This window comes from Barbatula barbatula (assembly GCF_947034865.1).
Source record: "Barbatula barbatula genome assembly, chromosome: 10".
Lineage (NCBI taxonomy): Eukaryota > Metazoa > Chordata > Actinopteri > Cypriniformes > Nemacheilidae > Barbatula > Barbatula barbatula.
The window spans coordinates 330,077-352,917 of record NC_136773.1 but is presented as its reverse complement, the minus strand read 5'-3'; the positions used below and the strand labels follow the sequence as shown (position 1 = coordinate 352,917).

At 44.7% G+C, this 22,841-nt stretch overlaps 1 protein-coding gene across 1 annotated transcript in view; it reads right to left on the bottom strand.

Annotated features, from left to right (window-relative positions):
- The window catches only part of reln (reelin), a gene marked incomplete at its 5' end in the record, with an annotated part of 132,366 nt that overhangs the window by 13,316 nt on the left and 96,209 nt on the right, over window positions 1–22,841 (bottom strand). Inside the window, 34 exons of the mRNA XM_079465327.1 lie at window positions 956–1,054; window positions 1,989–2,186; window positions 2,281–2,500; window positions 2,592–2,749; window positions 2,833–2,994; window positions 3,089–3,162; window positions 3,252–3,427; window positions 3,509–3,751; window positions 4,542–4,648; window positions 5,676–5,851; window positions 5,935–6,112; window positions 6,818–7,032; window positions 7,118–7,272; window positions 8,638–8,888; window positions 9,006–9,199; window positions 11,093–11,270; window positions 11,346–11,486; window positions 11,573–11,741; window positions 11,839–12,088; window positions 12,873–13,131; window positions 13,209–13,359; window positions 13,721–13,944; window positions 14,028–14,254; window positions 14,370–14,472; window positions 14,679–14,847; window positions 15,980–16,162; window positions 16,251–16,335; window positions 16,444–16,621; window positions 16,716–16,856; window positions 16,948–17,221; window positions 20,737–20,931; window positions 21,040–21,198; window positions 21,908–21,984; window positions 22,083–22,296. Of these exons, the coding sequence (XP_079321453.1) occupies window positions 956–1,054; window positions 1,989–2,186; window positions 2,281–2,500; window positions 2,592–2,749; window positions 2,833–2,994; window positions 3,089–3,162; window positions 3,252–3,427; window positions 3,509–3,751; window positions 4,542–4,648; window positions 5,676–5,851; window positions 5,935–6,112; window positions 6,818–7,032; window positions 7,118–7,272; window positions 8,638–8,888; window positions 9,006–9,199; window positions 11,093–11,270; window positions 11,346–11,486; window positions 11,573–11,741; window positions 11,839–12,088; window positions 12,873–13,131; window positions 13,209–13,359; window positions 13,721–13,944; window positions 14,028–14,254; window positions 14,370–14,472; window positions 14,679–14,847; window positions 15,980–16,162; window positions 16,251–16,335; window positions 16,444–16,621; window positions 16,716–16,856; window positions 16,948–17,221; window positions 20,737–20,931; window positions 21,040–21,198; window positions 21,908–21,984; window positions 22,083–22,296 (5,983 nt within the window). The remainder of the gene's footprint in view (window positions 1–955; window positions 1,055–1,988; window positions 2,187–2,280; window positions 2,501–2,591; window positions 2,750–2,832; window positions 2,995–3,088; window positions 3,163–3,251; window positions 3,428–3,508; window positions 3,752–4,541; window positions 4,649–5,675; window positions 5,852–5,934; window positions 6,113–6,817; window positions 7,033–7,117; window positions 7,273–8,637; window positions 8,889–9,005; window positions 9,200–11,092; window positions 11,271–11,345; window positions 11,487–11,572; window positions 11,742–11,838; window positions 12,089–12,872; window positions 13,132–13,208; window positions 13,360–13,720; window positions 13,945–14,027; window positions 14,255–14,369; window positions 14,473–14,678; window positions 14,848–15,979; window positions 16,163–16,250; window positions 16,336–16,443; window positions 16,622–16,715; window positions 16,857–16,947; window positions 17,222–20,736; window positions 20,932–21,039; window positions 21,199–21,907; window positions 21,985–22,082; window positions 22,297–22,841) is intronic.

Below are 22,841 nucleotides of genomic sequence, written 5' to 3'. Positions count from 1 at the left end.
TTTCGATCTCGATTGGCTCTTGCATGTTTTGTGTTTAGAGATATTTTTTCAGATTACATTATGAAAGTGTAATTGACAAATCGCTGTGAGGCTGTTATGTTGGCCTTGACAATCTATCTCTGTGTATCTCAGTGTTTACAGCAGCCTGATGGGCTCATGCCATAAAGAATTTACAATAGTCTGACCACATTTGACTTCATATTTACAGCCAATTCATTTTTGTAACAGACAATAAAATAAATTTAATGTTTTTACAATATGTACATTAGATGGGCAGATACGGAAATGGAGATGAACCTTCTGTGACTGCCCTTTGAAACCGTGTTTGTGTTATGATTTAGTCACTTTGAACTTTTCAGGTGCCGTTTCCTACTTTGTCCATCTCTGTGGACTCTGTGCTGATGTACAAGACAGATGAGATGAGGGAAGGGAGAGCACGGGCATGCATTCTGCCAAGAGCAAAGCACTTACCTGACACTACAGCCATGCCAAGGGGAGCACAATACAGAAGAAAGGAAAGGTTATAAGATGCAGGAAAGGACTGCTGCTGGCTTGCACAAAGGTCTGGGGTTTGGAGTAGCCTGACCTGCGTTGGCAGGACCAGAGCAACAGAGGGAACAATGTTGGGGGATGTAACGGTGGAGATCAGAGCAGCGGGACATGAAGTAGGCAAACGGGTCATGTTATTGCATGCAGAAGGGGGATAAGAGAGAGAGAGAAATAGAGAGAGTGTGAGGACAAGAAAGCCAGGGGGGCGGGAAAGAGATGTGTGGGTGTATGTGAAGAGAATAGGAAGTGTATGTAACGTATCATGTGTCTACTCAACCACACATCAGGAGAAACTGTGGTATTAAACGTGTATTATCATCATTAGCTTCTTGTGTCTGATTACTCATAAACACTTTTTACTGATGTCTGAGGGAGGAGCTGTAAATATGCAGGCACAAGTACTCACAGAATGACTTCCACATGGTCCAGCGCCCACTGGTCATGACCCGCAGCCTCGTGTCGCGGCTGCCACCATCGTAACTGCACCCCCCTCACGCGAGCCTCACTACAGCAAAGAGCAGACACTGTTTCATCTCATGCACATCATTCAGACATTGAGACTCTGTGCAAAAAGTAACATCAGTTCATCTACATGTGTAGACATTATGATTTTGTGAAGGAACGTGAAATGATGGGAGTTGTGGCCTTTACTCTTCATTGCCGATGGAAATCAATTCGACTCACAAATCATGCTCATGTAAGACAAAGTTATATATAACCTAAGCCATTGGTAGCTTGATCGAATCGACAACATAAACAACTACTATCTGGCAGGGGTTAAACTGGGATTTGTTATGTCAGGGGCCTACAGTGCTGCAGTATTTAATAGTATTGGCGTTTATTACAAAACATAAATTATTTGAATTTAAACATGCCTGATTCTGGGATAATACTAATAATTCAGGATGCATTTGAGCAGAAAACAACACTTAATATAATATATTATACAACACAATTACTCAAATGTCTAGACAAGCTTGATATGAGCTTCGGTGATGACATGATCACATTAAAACAGATCTTCTGATCCACAGTCATATCTATATGATGAGTCTGTTGCGTTTCACAGGAGGCCAAATTTCGGTACATCCCAATGTTATGTTGAGACTTCGCCAGATTTAACCACTGCTACTTAAATATTTTGGAAGTTTTTTGGAAACCACGGATTACGTTTTCAAGACACCATCAAGAGGCGACACATTTCTCTAGATTCAAACATTCTCGTACACATTTGGAATAATGTAAAGAAAACAACAATATGTGCTAGGGGTTTTGATATTTTTAAATGTGTATTTTAACAAAATGGATATTGTCAAAGGTCCTGCTACGGATGGGCTACGACTTTATCTGGAGCGATATAAAGTGCATTCTAGCTATACTGTATGTTTGATCGTAAATAGAATATGTGATGTGCGTAAAACACATGTTTGGAGACTTACAGTGGGATGTTGTAGGACACTCTCTGGGCTTTGATGAAGTCTTTCGGCTGATGCTGTGCTATGACATGCCAGCTAACGCCGTTATTGACACTGTATTGGAGAAGGACGGCCCGGTCCACCGCATCAGCCTTATCCAGAGCAGCATTACAGCTGTCTGTTTGAGATACACTGCCTATCTGCAGCACGAACATGATTTTACTGGAGGAGAGAAACAAGTGCCCAGGATAGTCAGTGATGGCATGAGCCAAACAATCTCAGTAAAGTAAAAACCAAGAGATCCAACAGACGCTACCTGGCACGAGTCAGATCCAGAAGCCGGGTGATAGCTTGTCTCATCTTGCAGCCATTGAAGTACAGCGAGTCTCCATGAGCATGAGGAGAGAGCTGACCACAGCCGCTGCCCACCCCGCCACCCTGAATCAAACTCCAGATCTCCTGGGACACTGCACCGGACTCAAAGTTATCTTTTATAGTGCTGGGCAGCTCGCTGCTGGATGAAGAGCAGTCGTCACCTGAGAAAGACAAAAGTTGTTCCCGTTCGTTCTTCTGCGTTGCAAGTTTCACACCATCACAGATGTTACCAAGGTTAAAGCGCATGCCCACCGTGAAATCCTTCATCACAGATGCAGACGGGTCCACTGGTGCAGTACCCGTGACCGCTGCACAGACCCGGACACGCTTCCCCGATATACACGTGGTCTACGCCCCAGCTGTAGCGCTCACCGGCAGCCTCCTGCTGAATCCAGCGAAATTGTGTGGCACTGAAGACGAAAAAGAGATTCAGCGGTTCACTGAAATGTTCAGTGGCTCCTTAAACTCATATGATTGCTTTATAATGCCGTACCCAGAAGAAACATGGTCGGGCAGTTGAATGGTGACTCTGGTCCACGCCGAACTGTTGACAGGACTGTAAATGGTAGACTCGTGAAACTGGAATGGTGAGCAGCCCACGTTGCTAACAGAAGAAGGGAGACAGGCAGACTGGACCAACTGCCACACATCTGACCTGAGGTGCCAAAGATTTCACCAAATACAACATATTACTGACCAATTCCTTTCTCATTTCTGCTCTCTCTTTCTCTCTCTCTCTCCATAATCACCTGGCATCCTTCCTGTACTGTAAAAGCACTGAATGATGGTCGTCACATATGTCGGCCTCGCAGCCAACCACGATCTAAATAGAATGGAGAGCAGAATTAAGTGTTCATGAGTTGCAAGTACATGTGGCATTTGAATAGAAAACCATGCCCAGAGTATACTGACCTTGAACTGTAGGATGTACCCAGGCTGAACAATAAGCTCCCGGGTTGCCAGGATATTGTGGGACCCATCTAGGTTCTTGTTGGGCCAGTACAAGTGGAAAGAGGGGTTTCCACAGAACCCCGCTGTGCGGACAGCGTTGGGATAGAAGCTCCAGCTCTCTTCATGAGAGGCACCCTCTGGAAGAAAGAGAAGATGAACTGAACTCCGGAACAGAGCGAGTGGTCGCTTTGTACAGTGAATAACAAATGTCAGCTCACCATCATCAAACGTGTCCAGTAGAGTGCTGGGGTTGATGTCAGATCCTCCGACTAGGATGTTGTCTAAAGCCCACTGAGCACGCTCCACACTCGGCCTGACCAGACCTGACCACAGCGAGAACGGCTGCCACCAACGCAGACGCGTAGCGTTGGTCAGAGCTCTCTCGGGCAACACGATGTAATCTCTTCTCACCGATACATATTTCAAATAGTCCATCTCATGGAGCAATGTCCAAGACACACCTGGCCAGAGTGAACAGCAAAAACACATATTAGAACGTCAGCCTTTTTCAAAGATTGCACACCGTTGCTAAAAAGTGACATTTATTTGAAGAAACGGATCAAATGCATGTTATTCTGTTATTCTTGTGTTGCATTTTTAAGTAGGGTTATAGAGAAGACTCAAGCTATGGCGATTATTGGTTGCAAGGTAGCAATTTCACTGCCGTTGGGGAGGGGCTCAAATGCACTTTGTTTGCAACGATAGATGTGGAAACGTTTGTGTACAAGATTTACAACACATTGATTAATTATTTTGATAAATCGTAGCAGTAACTGCTTTTTAATAGACTTGGTTAAGTCTGCAGCAATGACAAAACAGGCTGTATAAAAATGTAAGGGCTGAACAGTGTTCAGTACTTACACAGTAAATGTGTTTATTGCACAATATCACATTTATAACAAAATGAACATACAACAAAATTCAACAAATCGTTTATTAAATACAATTATTAGACAGTAAAATAATAATACAAATGAATTAACATAACTGATATAAAATATAAATAGTTATTTTATTAGACATAAATTATTAGATTTATATAACAGCTGAAGATATCCTAAAATAGCAAAGGATGATGGTTTAACCTAGTCGGCAGTTTAAGACAATAAAAATAATGTTCTGTAATGCTATTTTTAACTTATTATTAAATATCGGATAAAGATGGTTTAAAAACAACAAATCAAGAATCAGTGTTTTAAAAAAACATTATGTACTAGTAACACCTGTGTATGTGTTTTCGATGAAACATACCTCCATCAATAGAATAATCCAGTAACACACCCTCCTTGCGACAGGTTGGACGATGGCACAGTGTAATATTCTCCTCACTGCCAATTCTAGCCCAGTACTCAACAAATCTGAAACATTCAAAATGGCAAAAATACTGTATACAGCTGCTTCTTAAAAAACTTGACAAGCCTCAACATTTGTTTGTAATTTAGATAAAAGTATATAATTATTTATTGTCGAACTTGATCAAATTCCCGGAGGGCCACAGCTCTATGGAGTTCAGCTCCAACCCTAATTAAACATAACAACGAATCAATATCTTCAGGACTACTACAAACTTCCAAGCAGTGTGGTTGGAACTAAACTCTGCTAAACACAGACTCTCCAGGAACTAAGTCTGACAACTGTGAATGAGGAGAATTACAAATATTAGTGTAGAATTATTAACAACAGAAAGAGCATAAAAACATGTCTGATAAAAAGTAGAAACGTGCAGTTAGGGACAGTTGCATAATAAGGGGCTTAACTTTCTGCATTCAACGTTGCATGTTGTGTGAGGAAACAAGGACTCAAAATGTAATTCCATGTTCCCATTCAGTACAGTACAGCTGAAGAGAGTCATTTATGGCACGAAGGTCAGTAAATGATAAGAGACTCTGCAGCAGGATTTTTTACTCATTAGCCTGAATTATGTTTTGGCCTTGGGAGTTGGATGATTTGTGACCCAGGATCACAAAACGAATCAAAGGGGTCAATTTTGTGAAATTGAGATTTATACATTACATCATCTGAAAGCTGAATACATAAGCTTGATGTGTATGGTTTGGTAGGATAGGACAATATTTTGCCATGATACAACTATTTAAAACTCAGGAAAAGAAAATTTATACTTTTTTTAGTTTTTGGCTATGGTTACAAGACCCGTGCTACTTATGACTGGTTTTGTGGTTCAGAGTTATATATTACACCAATTAAAGCATCTATTATATACATGTAAGTTTTCTTACATTCACAAATTTATATTTATAAATAAAAAATAGAACAAGAACAAATAAAAAAAACAGATCAAATGTATGTATTTTGCATCATACAAATTGTCGTGTCACAAAAACCCTAAACCTAAAAAGTCATGCTGGCATGAGCGAAAGTAGTTACTTTGCCCCACGCAAATCCAGATCTTTAGTGACTGCCTGTCTGGCGTCCGCCCCATTAAAATACAATGCTGTTCCCTCCACCAGCACACCGCAGTCAGTGCACGGGTAACCACCCTCCAACAGCTGCCACTGCGCTCCACGGACGCCGTCCCAGTCAAAGCGTTCCTTCAGTGATGCCTGCTGGGTAAACAGTGACAGCATGATGCTAGCCGTACGTATGTTTGTACGTTGAGTATGCTCAACACCGTGTTCTGTTTTACCTTGAGAGTCGTGCTGGCGTAGCAGTTGGGTCCAGTGAACCCTGGGTCACACAGGCACTGTTGGTCCAGACAGTCTCCATGACCTCCACAGTGGTTTTCACAAACAGGACCAATGTAAAAATTCTCCACTGCCCAATGCACATCTGCATGCTTCTGATAGAACCGGAAACGAACCGTACTGTGGACAACACAGAACAGATCCATCATTCACCCAATTTAGTCAGTTCTTTAAGTGCTGTGTTTCTTAAAGATGTCAAGACTATGTTGCTGTGTATTATGTATCGGTGTTATGAGTGTTTGTGGGCAGAGCTTAGGTGGAGGAAGAAAGAATCCCCTGAACACTTTACTAAGGCTAGCAAGCATGTATTGTAAACTTGTTTTTTGATATTGACTGGACAAATTGTTACTTAATTTTAATATGTAATGTCATTTTGGGACCACGATTGTTGTTGAAAAAGCTAATTTCAAATAAGCAGACCGTTTAGTAAAGAGAATCTGCGAAGCAATATGAATATTTAGATGTCTAATTGAACACATACAACACAGCATAAGCCTTCTTAATGTTCCCTCTCTCTCTCTTTCTACTAATGCACTTATGGAAACTGTAGAAAAATGGACGATATATTTAGTCTTTGGTCATAAGCTGACTGCTAGTTGTACCATAAACAAAGTTAGCTTATAAAGTGAGAGAAATAATTATTTATTGTAAGTTTGCCTGCTTAAAAAGAAATGAAAGGTCTATAATTTGTATGGTATGTTTATTTTAACTGATAGAAATGGAATATAATTTGGACTGGAGTATTTTTTCCCTTTTGATAACAAAATTAAAGTTTCAATGTTCACTCTGTACAGAACCTGAGAAACGAGTGCGATATATGCTCACGTGTCTGCAAGACTGTTTGGTAGAGTGTAGACCGCTCGCTTCCAGCCATCTGCTGGGAAAAACACAGACGGCTGTGACACTTGTCCGGTACAGTGCGCGTCTGCAGGTAAACACTGAGAGACCAGGTACTTCCAGGTCACACCGAAGTTCATGGAGTACTGTACATGAACCTGTCTCTCTGCAGGCTTCTCCGGTACACTGCAGCCAACCGCTATCTAAAGATAAACCCAACAAAACATCTGAATAAACGGACAAATCAACAAACAATAAAGAGCATGCACACAATAGTCAAGAATTTACCTTAAACTGCATGGCCCAGCCTTTGGCAGGCACTATGTCATGTGTGACAGCATTAACTTCCTGTCCATCAGTGCCGCCGCACACCATAACCCCGTCCGGAGAGTTACAGAAACGCTTGATGGAGCAATCCTCAGAGAACAGCCAGTGATCACTCACTGACAGACACACAAACGTCAGACAATGAACCACTTTCACTGGATTTACTAAACTGGGTTTAATTTGGCGAATGCACTTTACTCACATGCTCATGTCATTCACAGACACACACATACACTCACCTAAAGGATTATTAGGAACACCATACTAATACTTCGTTTGACCCCCTTTCGCCTTCAGAACTGCCTTAATTCTACGTGGCATTGATTCAACAAGGTGCTGAAAGCATTCTTTAGAAATGTTGGCCCATATTGATAGGATAGCATCTTGCAGTTGATTGAGATTTGTGGGATGCACATCCAGGGCACGAAGCTCCTGTTCCACCACATCCCAAAGATGCTCTATTGGGTTGAGATCTGGTGACTGTGGGGACCATTTTAGTACAGTGAACTCATTGTCATGTTCAAGAAACCAATTTGAAATTATTCGAGCTTTGTGACATGGTGCATTATCCTGCTGGAAGTAGCCATCAGAGGATGGGTACATGGTGGTCATAAAGGGATGGACGTGGTCAGAAACAAAGCTCAAGTAGGCTGAGGCATTTAAACGATGCCCAATTTGCACTAAGGGGGCCTACAGTGTGCCAAGAAAACATCCCCCACACCATTACACCACCACCACCAGCCTGCACAGTGGTAACAAAGCATGATGGATCCATGTTCTAAGCCAAATTCTGACTCTACCATCTGAATGTCTCAACAGAAATCGAGACTCATCAGACCAGGAAACATTTTTCCAGTCTTCAACAGTCCAATTTTGGTGAGCTCGTGCAAATTGTAGCCTCTTTTTCCTATTTGTAGTGGAGATGAGTGGTATCCGGTGGGGCCTTCTGCTGTTGTAGCCCATCCGCCTCAAGGTTGTGCATGTTGTGGCTTCACAATTGCTTTGCTGCATACCTCGGTTGTAACGAGTGGATATGTCAGTCAAATTTGCTCTTCTATCAGCCAGAATCAGTCGTTCCATTCTCCTCTGACCTCTAGCATCAAAAAGGCGTTTTCGCCCACAGGACTGCCGTATACTGGATGTTTTTCCCTTTTCACACCATTCTTTGTAAACCCTAGAAATGGTTGTGCGTGAAAATCCCAGTAACTGAGCAGATTGTGAAATACTCAGACCGGCCCGTCTGGCACCAACAACCATGCCACGCTCAAAACGACTTTAATCACCTTTCTTTCCCAATCTGACATTCAGTTTGGAGTTCAGGAGATTGTCTTGACCAGGACCACACCCCTAAATGCATTGAAGCAACTGCATTAATGAGAAATTGAACAGGTTTTCCTAATAATGCTTTAGGTGATATATAGACACCATTCCCATGCTCCTTTACCCAATGAAAGCAAGGTCAGAAAAATGTCATCTCATACCGACAATGTCGTCGTAGTGGGTGAATGAGCCGCTGTTGCGGGCATGAGTGCCGTCTGCGGGCGCTCTCTCGTGACTGGGAAGTGCCACTCCACTAAAAGTGTCTGAGATCTGAGCGTGAGAATCTGACCCAGAGATCAGCACATTATCCAGAGCCCAGTCGCTGCGATCAGCCCCATCATGCTGAGGTTGCCACCAGCGGATCCGAACGCCTAGTGCCCGGGCCGCTGGGGGTAGCAGAACATTTACAAACCTAAAAAAAAACACAATTATATAACATTTTATTCAGCTGTATAGTTATCATATGGTTGTCTTAGAGCAGATGAGATATGAGGAATAAAAAAAGCGTGAAAACTACTGGGAGACCTACTCAGGCTTGCGGTACTGGTCATAGAAGATCTCGGTGAGCAGGTTCCAGCTGATCCCAGCGTTAATGCTGAACTCCAGGAGAACACCCTGATTACGACCGCTGGGCGCGATCATGCAGCCGTACATGAAGTAGAACTGAATGAATTCAGCGTTGGTCAGATTCAGATCCACTGTGACCAGCTGACGTGAACAGCTCTGTCAAACATCATAGAAGACATTCACTGTTACTTTACCATAATGTGGTGAAGTGAGTTACTCGTTACCACATCATCCTCATTCTGTATTTAGCCAATGGGGTACCGCCCTTAGCGTATATAGACTCTGTGTTCGTGCCTCCTGCATCATTGTCGGAAGCCCGCCCCTTGTCTTCATTCCAAGAGATCGCGGAGGTATGAGTTTCAGCTGTGCAGCGGGTTGTTTTGATTTTAGTATTAGGTAATGTTGCATCTTTCTTTATTTGTATTTGTTTAGTGTGAGAGTTGGCCATCAAGGCTGCTCGTGGTTTTCGTGGTGACATCCACACATCCACATTGTAAGTTTTAATGTTGTATCGTAACTTTTCGGGAAGTTTGTTTGTTTTTTTGTTGGAATGATCTGGAATGCATTTTAGGGCGGTGTGCCTTCGGGGCTTCCATCGGTGTGGCATCTCTTGGTGGGCGTGTCGGAGTGCCAGCTGTTTGTTGACTCGCTAACAGATCCATCGTATGACTGTGTGCCTGTGATTACGTGTGCGTGTGTGTGTGCTTGCCGATATTCAATCAGGGTGAGTACATTAGCTATTGATTCGTTTTAATCTGCAATTGTTTTAATTAGATATTTAATAAATATATGTTTAGGAAATCCCTTTGCTCTCGTTAAAGCCAGGTTGAGCCGCTATATTCAAAACTTAATGTCAAGTGACCCTTGCTTATCGAGCTACGTCTGCTGCTTTGGGGGGAAACAGAACTTACTTGGGATCCCATCTCGTCTGTTGCTCAGATGATCTGTCTTAGGCTCTAGTGGGCCTTAAAGGGTTCTTGTTTCTGTTATTTCATGATTTTGTTTATGTGTCCGTCTTTGTAAAGATTTGGCTGGTTCTGTCACCAGTCCTTTAGCTGCATGATCATCGCTGTTTAATTAATTGCATGGATTGATCGCAGCCAAATGGTCATGTAATTTATATAATTTTTGTGATTGATTTTGTGACGTGACCACGTCATGTTGAATGTGTGTTTTGTCATAGATTGTTGTTTTCTGTCTTTGTTTAAGTGGATTGTTTATCTTTATTTCTTTTATTTCATTATTCTGCAGGAGCTAGTTTTTTTCTGGAAGTGGGCCGGTGTTGGTAGCTAACTAGGGGTTTATTAGTGCTGTGTTATGTCTGATCACTATTTGTAGTGGAGCATGACTTTCTGATTGTGGTGTTTCTGCCGTATGCAGCTATAGCTAGCCCGCTTTCGGGGCCTTAGCCCTTGCAGTGATCTACCTATTTTTGTCTTTTTGTTTACGGATCAAGATAATTTATTGTGAGTTGTTATTATTTGGTTAATTGTTCTCTTTAATAAAATTTTTTGTTTAATTGTGAACTCACACCTCCTGCCTTTCTTGAGCAAACTGACTTGTGTCCTGTTCATTAGATTATTTCCCTGGTAATTCGGGGTGGCGTAGTCACTACTAGTCGAGCCACGTTTTGCTACAATAACATAAGGGAACAGACAGACGGACACAGAGTTTGCCGGGAGACATGTAAGAAACACAACTGAAGCAAGATTTCATGGTCTGATGAAGCTAAAATTGTGAAGTACAGCAGGGGCCAGAAACTCATAAAGAAACAATGAAAAATGGATGGAAATCAGTATGTTTAAAACATGAGCAGAGCCACTTGAGTAAGGGGACTGAATCTTCCTGAAAGAAGCCGTTTCCCAAAGGAGCTCCTCTCTATTAACTCTGGAAACTTCTTCCTGGAAGTACTTCGAATTTAAATTTGTTTGTTTTTATTAAACACTTTTCTATGAGATTACAGATACTGTTACAAAAAAGTTGGAAAGGGACACAATTGTCAACTTTTTAAAGCAGTTATGTAACTGGGGTGAGAGATTGTTGTTTTACCCCGCTGAAGTGCAGGGCTGATCCAGAGGCCACAGCTCCACACACAGTGCTGATCTTGGCACCAGTAAGCAGGTGCCAGTGATTGAGCGCTGGAGCTCGATTGAAACTGTCCTTCAGCTGCGTGGGCAGAGAGACCAGAGTCTCGTCACAGATCTCACCACCCCACTCAGGATCACATCTAAGAGAGAAGAGTCATGATGAATTGAAAAGACATTAAATTTACTGACGCCATTACATTGTGCAAGCAACTTACACACAGGTGCTCTGTCTACAGAACCCACGGCCAGAACACATTTCAGGACAACCTTCGCCGATGTAAAGGTTATCCAGAGCCCACGTCTGCTGCTTATCAAACGGTGCTGGCTGAAACCAGCGGAACCTCGTGGCTGTGGACCTAAGAGTGTGTTACGATAAAAAAAGTTGTTAAAAAGTTCACTTCAACATGTTCCGAGGTCTGTGCATGTGTGTGTGTGCGCCTACCTAGCATGAGGTGGGATGGGTAAAGTAACTCTTCCCCACTTGTTGTAAGTATCGGACACCAGCAGTCTCTGCAGTGTATATGAGGTGCAGTCAGGACTCGTGGGTAAACAATCCCTCACCAGTGGCATCCACCTGAGACCCAGATCCAACGAGTACTCCAGTTCCACCGCTGAGTACACACAAAACAATCTGAGAAACACACTTCTAACCTCTTTCAGGGAAAACGCTCCACGAGAGCTTATGGGAAGTATTTTTGCAAGGCGTACTGTAGCAAGAAGATGTGACGGAGCAAGAAGCTGAAAAATCAAACTGGATGAAGGCGTCCGGCCCCAAACTGATGTCCGTGGTGACACCGTAGCGCGTGTTTGACTTCTCGATGAAGGCGAAAGCTTCACCGTCAGAGCCACACACTGGCATTCGTGTACCACCAGGGTGCAGCAGCCAAGAGCGTTCGTTTGTGGAAGAGAAGTCATCCTCTAATGGCCCCCAACCACTGGCACTGCCGCCCACCACCAACTGCACACACAAACATAGAGAGTGCTAAAACACATTCCAGTATTGACAAGCACATTTATTGCGTGTATAAGATATGCTTTGAGAACTTTGCTCAACGATTTCCTAAACTTCTTTTACTGAAACTAGTCTTCTGTGCTAAATTAAGGATCTTTAATATGGCCAAGAAAATGAATAATACACTGAACAGCCACAGCATATAAAGCACAGACAGATGAAGTGAAAAGCACTGGCACCTGTTCAGGAGTGGGATATTAGGCAGCAGGTGACAATATCCGAGTAATTTTGTAACTGAGCCAGATTACTTGGCCTGTGGGGTGTTACGGTATGCAGGAACGAAAATAGGTGAACCGGCATTTCCGCACCCAAGTTCACACACTGTGTCCGAGCACTGAAAAAACCGACTGCTCCCCATAATAACAGTTCAGTCATCACAATTCTTGAATTGATGATTTCATCCAGCATTTATTAGCATGGACATGAAATGTCAAAGCTTGATTTTGGCGCACAATATCTGCTACTGCTGAGATAATACAAAATAAAATTTCAGCTTGGTCAAAAATAACAAAGGAAGGCAAGAATGTAGAACCCCCGTAGCAGATCTCTACATGTGGAGCTGGGGATGAGGAGGGATAAAATATGCTTTGATAATCGTGAAGCATGCTGAGCACAGGTTAAAATGCCATATACTGTATATGATTACGTTTATTAGGAACTTAGCCTCATATCGAATCATATTTATTTGCATATTAAGCAATATGCATGTCACGTATGTCTTGGTGTTTACCTTATCTATAACCCAGGGACTATGGAAATGGCCATTCTCAGATGGCTGCCACCAGCGCAGGCGTGTCGCTGAAGTACGGCCTTTGAGTGGAATCTCGAGGGCCACCAGGTGTGCCTGGTTACTGCTGTTGCTGTAAAGGAATTCCTGAACAAGAGTCCAGCTCAGCCCTCCATCCATGGAAAACTGTAGGAGCACGGGCTGAGAGCGTGGATCAGGAGAGGCTTTTCCACATCCCAGTCTCAGAAAAAACTGAATAAACCTGTTCAGTAACACATAAAGGTTTACAGAAGGGTATCCGTGTAAATTGAATTATTCCTGTGTTTGTGTGTGGAATACCTGGCATTAGACAAGTCAAGATCTAAAGTCTCCAGCATACGCAGACCATCCTCGCTGAAAAACAGATGATTGCCGCTGGTGGTGATGCCACACTTTCTGGAAGGTTTTCCGCCACTCATCAACTTGAAATGCTCAAATTCCAAAACACCACCTACATTTGACACAAGAAATGCTACACATGAAAAGCTACAGAAAGCAAACATGCAGACATTGGCACCTTTACAATATGTTTCAACCCTGTTGATTGACGAGGAGAATGTGTTTCAAGCAAGACAGCTTAGAGGTACAGTATGCACAATAAGTAGTGTTATATCAACATACTTGGGAAAAGAAATGTCAAAGGCAATTTTCCTTAACCCATGACATGCTACTTGCCATCAGCGGCAGGTGGCTTTAAAAGTACATTTGACTAAAACTAAAACTGTACTGATGGTATTAAGCAGACTTGACAAGCATTGTGCTGGAAGAGACAGACGTCTGAAACGCAAGTATCTGTTTCCATATATCATTACCTTCAAAATCCTCCTTCAGGAAATCTGGATTTGGCATGTCAGGGATAGAGCAGTCAGGTCCAGAGTAACCCGGATCACAGTTACAGTGAGTGCCCTGAACACACGCACCGTGCCCGTTACACATGTTCTGGCACTGAGGGCCGATGTAAACGCTGTCCAGAGCCCAGGTGGGTGGGCTCATGCCTCCGGAATAAAATCCCTGGTACCAGCGGAACCTCACAGAGCTATGAAACGAATTGACACACTGTCAGAAAAAGCTGTGAACAACAACAACTACAACAGAAGTTTTGTGGGCTCTTGAACTCACCCACACAATCGCAGCTTGCCAAAGGGGATAACCTCTCTTCTCCAGCCCTGGGTGGTGCCAGGATAGTAGATACTGGCAGGGTGGAGCTCAGTGGAACAAAGAGAGCTGAGTCTGGGTCCTCCGGCACACAGAGGAACTAACAGATGCCACGTGGCTCCAAAGTCTCGTGAAAACTCCAGATGAACCGGGTTTAAGGATGAGCTGTCTGATGTGCAGCCCACATTAATCTACAAAAAATGTAAATTAATTTCATTCTGATGAAGGAATGTTTGCCATTCCCGAACACAAAAATTATTGAATCCAGATTTTTACTTTACAATGAAAAGTGTCTTGTGTACCTACCTCGAACTGAATGACGGTGTTCTCATTTACATCAATATCTCTGGTGGTAATCGAGTGTTCACCCAATTCACTGGACATAAACACCATGGCCGAATCATCTTCCCTGCAGGCACAGGACGAGGGAATAATGTTAAATTCAGCATTTATAAAACCAAACTACAGCAATGCACTGACAGCTGTACCCTGTACCCTGGTTAACGTCCTTGCTGTGACACGAGCTGTGCTGAGGTTGCTCTGTGTATCCAGGGCTTTGAGCTAGGTATGAGCTGCATACATCATTTGTAATGACAGTGTGAATAAGGTACTCACAGTCCTCCCCTCTGGTACGGGCAGAAGAACCCAGTGTTGCCACCAGGATTAAACAGCCAGTTTCCATCCTGAGGTCCACCCTCAAAACTCTCTAATATCACTGGTGGATTATTGGCAGTGCTTCCATCTATGATGAAGTCATCAATCACCCACACTTCTTCCTTCTTACCTGTGGAATTAAAAGAAGACTGGATGGTAAGGATTTTTATCTTCAGAAGATCACATGTCTGTAATTATTATCATTTCTCCTGCAGAAAGTAGATTTACTGCACCACTACAATCAGTGGAGACATAGTATTTATATGCACACTACTATAAACACACATATACAGTGACAGTGTATTAAAGCGCTTTTAGTTTAAAACAGTATATGTGGATGTGCACAAGCACATAGGGTTTCTTTATAGCACAACAGTGCCATCCACTGGCCTGGGCTGCATAATACATAGTTTTTTGTTCGTTTTCCCGGATCCGCGTAAAAGCAGATCGTTTTGATAACTCTGTCATGTGCACCTAAAACATTTCAAAAACGCAAAGGAAAAACCTTTTTATCGTGTAACCGTACTCTAAGGTCCTGTCCACACAAAACAGGTATTTTCAAAACCACAGGTTTTTCTATGTACTTTGGCCATTCGTCCACACGCAGTTCCCGGTCACTGAAACCGAAGGTTTTAGAAAATTCCGGCCAGGGTGAAGAAATTTAGAAACTCTGATTTCAGTGTTGTCATGTAGAGCCGCTATCTCCTTTGTTTGACGTCAGATTCCAGGCTTCTAATTGGCCAACACGGCTTTATGGTTAGGGTTATATCACCACCTGTTGGGTTGGCATGCTTTTGACAGTGCTTTATAGCGTGTTTTTGCTTTTTCGTGTGGACGCAGGTTTTTTTTTTAAAAAGAAGGAAAAACTCAGATTATAAAAATTCCTGTGTACGTGTGGACTAGGCCTGAGAAGGTTTCTCATATGTCTCTCTTTTCTAAAAACAGCACAGTGCAGATGAGCAATTCTTTACAACAACCCAACATTTGCCCTGCAGACAAGAAACACCGGAACAGTAAACACTTCAGAAGACCTTGACTAACACAAGTTTAAAAGGTATGGGGTTCTTATGACCTTTGTCCTGACCAGGACAAACATGAGGAGTGACTGCCAAATATATTCAATTACTTGTTTTGAAGCCATTGTCCATGCTTTTACAAATTATGTATTCACCTTCAGGCACATTCCCAGGTTCACAGACTAGAGCTAAAGTACTGAAAACATTTTATCAGTATGGATGTGCATGCACACAACTCTGTCTCACCACTGTTGTATGGCTGCCACAATCTAAAGCGTGTAGCATTTGTCTGTGCACTGTGGGGTAAAGCCATGTGAACAAACATTGTGTCAGTAGATGTGGGAAAATAAAACTCGTCTATGAGCAGCCAGCTGATTCCTCCATTCACTGAATACTGCAGCAACACAGAGTGAGAGCGCTCGGGTACTCCTGCACACAAAAGGAGAACAAACCACTACAATCATCCATTCATTAATACAACAAAACAAACAAAAATCAGGCTTAAAACCAGACTGACCTTTTGTTATGAACTTGAAGGAAAACTGGATGTACATTGTGTTCATGCAATCTAAATCTGTTGAAACCAGCATACGCAGTCCCTCCTGGCAGAAAACATGACACATACTCAAAATAATCAAAGTAAAGATAAAACCAGCTTACAAGATGGCTTGATAATTCTCCATCTTTATAAATCTGTCTGGGACACTCACCCCTTTAAAGATGAGTGCCGTTCCTGATTTCAGGGGTTCTCCACTCAAAGTGCCCCTCTCTGCCCCGTACACCTCCGGCCAGGTATCTAGTTTTAGGTTCTCATTGAAATCTTCCTTCAGAACAGACGGCAGAGGAACTAAGGGCACACAATGAGCACTGCCATAACCTTTGTCACAGCTGAACGAGAGAGAAAATGAGAGTGGTTCAGAACAGACCAATCTTCACAAATGATCAGTCTGAGAAGCATAATGTTGCTAGCGTAGACACTCACATGCAGCGTCCGTTGTCACACATCCCATGTCCTGAACACATCCAGGGACAGCCAGGGGTAAGCAGCACATTGTCCAGAGCCCAACCATCTGCTCCTGGAGCAAAGAGGGGTTGAATCCAGCGAAACCTTGTTCTAGGTGAGCTAAAGATTTAGACAGAGGTTGGTATGTTGGACACTCAGTCTGATTCTGTACTAAAGGAAAAGTAAGGAAAATTTAAAAATGCAATCATACATGGCGGCACTTGGAAGATAGACGGTGACCCTCCTCCACTGCAGATACTGAGGAGCGCTATACACAGATCTCTGTGTGTATCCAGAGCAGCCGATGGACGGAGGCACACACTCCGCTGTGATGAGAGTCCAGTGACGACCAGAGTCTGTGGAGAACTCCAAGCTTACTCCGTGGGCTGGAGATGCAGCCTTACTGCAACCCATGCTCAGATCAAACTGGAGGAACGAAGAGCCAGACACCTCAAAATCCCAGCTCTCAGCGTAACGTGGCCTCTCTAGTGAAGGAGATAGCATTTCAGTGATATTATCAAACAATAATTGCAAGGTCATGTACTAAATTCTAGGCTTTTAGGTAATGTACCAGTACAGGAGAACAAGACAAAATACTGATATACAAAAACTGGTCACACCAATTTACGCACTACTAAACAATTTTGCATTGCACCATTACACTTAGCTGAAGTGTAACTCAATGTTTAAACTAAATATTTACTCATTCATCCTTCATTCATTTTCTTCCGCTTATCCGGGGCCGGGTCGCGGGGGCAGCAGTCTAAGCAGAGATGCCCAGACATCCCTCACCCTAGACACTTCCTTTAGCTCTTCCGGGGGGACACCGAGGCGTTCCCAGGCCAGCCGGGAGACATAGTCCCACCAGCGTGTCCTAGGTCTTCCCCGGGGTTTCCTCCCGGTCGGACGGGCCCGGAACACCTTCCGGGGAAGGCGTCCACTAGGCATCCGGAACAGATGCCCAAGCCACCTCAGCTGACCCCTCTCGATGTGGAGGAGCACCGGCTCTACTCCGACCTCCTCCCGGGTGACCGAGCTTCTCACCCTATCTCTAAGTGATCGCCCTGCCACCCTGCGGAGGAAGCTCATTTTGGCCGCCTATATCCGGGATCTTGTTCTTTCGGTACCAAAGCTCATGACCATAGGTGAGAGTAGGAATGTAGATTGACCGGTAAATCGAGAGCTTCGCCTTGCGGCTCAGCTCTTTCTTCACCACGACAGACCGGTACATCGACCGCATTACTGCAGAAGCTGCACCGATCCGTCTGTTAATCTCCCGTTCCATCCTTCCCTCACTCGTGAACAAGACCCCAAGATACTTAAACTCCTCCACTTGAGGCAGGAACTCTCCACCAACCTGAAGTGGGCAAGCCACCCTTTTCCGACTGAGGACCATGGCCTCGGATTTGGAGGTACTGATTTTCATTCCAGCCGCTTCGCACTCGGCTGTAAACCGTCCCAGTGCATGCTGAAGGTCCTGGTTTGACACAACAACTTCATCCGCAAAGAGCAGAGACGAGATCGTGTGGTCCCCAAACCTGACACCCTCCGGCCCCTGGCTGCGCCTAGAAATTCTGTCCATAAAAATTACAAACAGAACCGGTGACAAAGGGCAGCCCTGCTGGAGTCCGACATGCACTGGGAACAAGTCCGATTTACTGCTGGCAATGCAAACCAAGCTCCTGCTTCGGTCGTACAGGCCTTAGCAAAGGACCCCGGACCCCATACTCCCGAAGCACCCTCCACAGGACGCCGCGAGGGACACAGTCGAATACCTTCTCCAAATCCACAAAACATATGTGGATTGGTTGAGCAAACCCCCTGTAGAGGGTGAAGAGCTGGTCCAGCGTTCCACGGCCAGGACGAAAACCACAGGTTTCCTCCTGAATCCGAGGTTCTACTATCGGCCGTATTCTCCTTTCCAGTACTCTGGCATAGACTTTCCCGGGAAGGCTGAGAAGTGTGATCCCCCTGTAGTTGGAACACACCCTCCGGTCCCCCTTCTTAAAAAGAGGGACCACCACCCCGGTTTGCCATCCCAAAGGCACTGTTCTCGACCGCCACGCAAGACAGCCCCACAACATCCAGCGACTTGAGGTAATCAGGGCGAATCTCATCCACCCCTGGTGCCTTGCCACCGAGGAGTTTCTTGACTACCTCAGTGACTTCGGCTTGGGTGATGGAAGAGTCCACCTCTGAGTTCTCAGCCTCTGCTTCCTCTAGGAAGACATGACGGAGGGATTAAGGAGATCCTCGAAGTACTCCTTCCACCGTCCGACGACATCCCCAGTTGAGGTCAACAGCTGCCCACCTCCACTGTAAACAGCGTTGGTAGGGCACTGTTTCCCTCTCCTGAGGCGCCGGACGGTTTGCTAGAATCTCTTCAAGGACAGTCGATAGTCTTTCTCCATGGCCTCACCAAACTCCTCCCAGGCCCGAGTTTTTGCCTCCACAACCACCCGGGCAGCAGTCCGCTTGGCCTGCCGGTACAAGTCAGCTGCCTCAGGAGTCCCACAAGCCAACCAGGCCAGATAGGACTCCTTCTTCAGCTTGATGGTTTCCCTTACTTCCGGTGTCCACCACCGGGTTCGGGGATTGCCACCTCGACAGGCACCGAAGACCTTACGGCCACAGCTCTGAACGGCTGCTTCGACAATGGAGGTGGAGAACATGGTCTACTCGGACTCAATATCTCCAGCCTCCCTCGGGATCCGGTTGAAGCTCTGCCGGAGGTTAAAGATCTCTCTGACAGGAGACTCGGCCAGACGTTCCCAGCAGACCCTTACAGTACGTTTGGGTTTGCCGTGTCTGTCCAGCTTCCTCTCTTGCCATCAGAACCAACTCACCACCAGGTGACAGCTCTGCCCCTCTCTTAACCCGAGTGTCCAAAACATACGGTCGCAGGTCAGATGAAACGACCACAGAGTCGATCATCGACCTGCGGCCTAGGGTGTCCTGGTGCCACGTGTACTGATGGACACCCTTATGCTTGAACATGGTGTTCGTTATAGACAAACTGTGACTACCACAAAAGTCCAATAACTGAACACCCCCCGGGTTCAGTTCAGATCAGGGGGGCCGTTCCTCCCAATCACGCCCCTCCAGGTGTCACTGTCGTTACCCACATGGGTGTTGAAGTCCCCCAGTAGAACGATGAAGTCCCCAGTCGGAGCACTTTCCAGCACCCCTCCCAGAGACTCCAAGAAGGTCGGGTACTCTGCACTGCCGTTCGGCCCGTAAGCACAAACAACAGTGAGAGACCTATCCCCGACCTGTAGGCGCAGTGAGACGACCCTCTCGTTCACCGGGGTAAACTCCAACACATGGCGGGAGAGCTGGGGGGCTATAAGCAAACCCACACCAGCCCGCCGCCTCACACCATGGGCAACTCCAGAGTGGTGAAGTTTCCATCCTCTCTCGAGGAGTGTGGTGCCAGAGCCCAAGCCATGCGTAGAGGTGATCCCGACTATCTCTAGTCGGAACCTCTCAACCTCACGCACCATCTCAGGCTCCTTCCCCCGCCAGCGGGGTGACATTCCACGTCACTAGAGCTAGTTTCCGTGTCCAGGGATCGGGTTGTCGAGGCCCTCCCCTCCGACTGCCGCCCGATCCACTATGCACCGACCCCCTATGGTCCCTCCCGCACGTGGTGAGCCCACGGGAAGGCGGCCCCAAGTTGCTCCTTCGGGCTGAGCCCGGCCGGACCCCATGGGGAAAGGCTCGGCCACCAGGCGCTCGCATACGAGCACCGACCCCGGGCCTGGCTACAGGGTGGTGCCCCGGTTGCGCCATACCAGGCGACGTCACGGTCCTTGAAATCTTACTCATCATATGTTTTTTTTTTATATATTTACTATTGAATAAAATGTATTATTGTATAGGAGTAAAACTGGCTGAACTAAATCAATAAAAATACTTAAATTCTCGCACTCTGCTGAACTAGTCAAATTTACATACTGGTCCCGTTGAAACATGTGCAGGTGATGTGCGAGTTACTCACTGTTCATGATTTCAGAGTTGAAGTTTAACACAGAGTCTCCAGTCAGACAGTCTGCTGTGATCTCTGCACCCACAACTCGATACCAGTTGTGTCTTAATGGAGATGCGCCATCAAACGTGTCATTAAATCCACTTCTAGCACTGTCGTTCATTCCAATGAGAATACTATCCAGACCCCACTGGGCTGAGTGTTTACCTAAACAAAATATTTGAATAAAAGGTCATTAGAATTACAATCAGGGCTTTTCCAAGTGATCAAAATGCACATGTAGTCATGATGGTGTGTATTCTGTAATGCGTTCACCCTGTTGAGGTTGCCACCAGCGGAACACAGTGTGTGGTGTCTTTGCTGCAGGGGGGAGCTCAATAGTCACCACCTGAGGTTCCAGAAACAACCCAAAATCCAACTCTCGTAAGAGGTGCCACTGGACACCGTTGTTTGTTGAAAACTGGACAATCACACCTGTCAAACACAGTACACTTTGAGCGGATATAAAAAACAATATCAGTAGACTCATGAATGTGAAATAATTCTAAACTCATAATTCTAGTTAGAAATCAGGACAAGAATAACAGTTCATGGTTTTCGTTCCTGCTGTTATACTGCAGCGCTTTACACATAGATTTTAAGAGTGATTTCACAACATAAAAATACACCTGTGATAACAGTTTTTTTCTAGTTGTGATATAGTGGGCTGTATTGACTTTTAGTTTCTGTAAAACTTGTAACTTGTAGTGATGTCAAACGTTGCCGTTGCACATTTGTTGTACTGCTTGGACCATGCATTACTTACAATAAATAACCTAATGATGAGTCTGTTTACATGCACCTTCATAACCCTACAGAAACTAAAACAGCTGGTTTGGCAATTTTTTTTAGCTGGCCAAAACGAGATTTACCTGGTCAGGCTGGAACCTACCAACTAAAACCAGCTAAACACCATGCAACTTGACCTGCCAGGCTGTGTGGATAAGCTTAAACCAACCACTTTCATCCTAAATCAGCTGAGACCACCAAGTCCAGCCTGTAAGTGAATTATTGATGTGTAATATTAAGATGAAAGAATATATAAAACAAATTACTTAGTTCCATTCTAATACATGTATGAAAAAGTATAATCTGTATTTTGCATACATGTATTTTCAACCATTAATTTGTCCACTGGCTTCACCTTCATTGCGGGAGCGGGGTCGTGTACAGGTCGGACCCATGTTCTTCCCTCCGATCCGAATGTAAAACTGATTCAAACTGAACAAGAGCAAACAAGAAACTAGTGAGGATTATCTCTCTAGATTAAAACAATACAAACATCACTTTCACTTTTCTCAAGACTGGGTGACCCTGACCGAATGTTGGTGGTATCCAGGGGTATGGTACGGGCCTCGCGTCTGCCAGGGCTGTTGAAGTAAAGGGCTTTGCCTTCACTGATGGTGCCACATCCATCCCCAATGTGTGCCCCACTCAGGCTTTGCCACAGCGGGCTGAGTTTACTCTCAAAGTCCTCGATTAGTTCAGTGGGACTTGGTGAAGATGGGACACAACTCGACCAATCAGCCTCCACTGGAATAACAAAACATATAGACAGGCGACTGAGAAACTTCTAGATAATTCTAGATAGAAAACGAGATAGTTAAAAGCCGCTGGCGCGTTGTGGCTGCTGCTTCTCCAACCCTGTTTTGTTATTTTAAAGTTTTAATTTTGGCTGGATCTGGATTCCGAACTGGATCTAACAGTATACGCACTGGTGTAAATGCCGCTCAAGATCGGAACTGTATGTACTGTATGCTGGCATCATCTGATGTCGCACAGCACTGGCTCCACTGCTTGCTCAGATGTTTCTACATGTGAGAGCAGGACAGCAGATTTGGTTTGCTCTATTGGGTTGGTGTTAAATTATTGTTTTATTATTCTTTTATCCAAAGCGACTTACAAGTAGTTTTTTTACAGTGGCACATTACTACAGAGCAATCAGGGGTAAGCTCAAGGGCACTTCAGTCATGACCTGCTGGCACTGAGATTCAAACCTTCTGATCACAAGCCCAATGCTCTAACCACTAGGCCACACTACCAAACACTACTATTACTGACATGCAGCCATTGAAAAG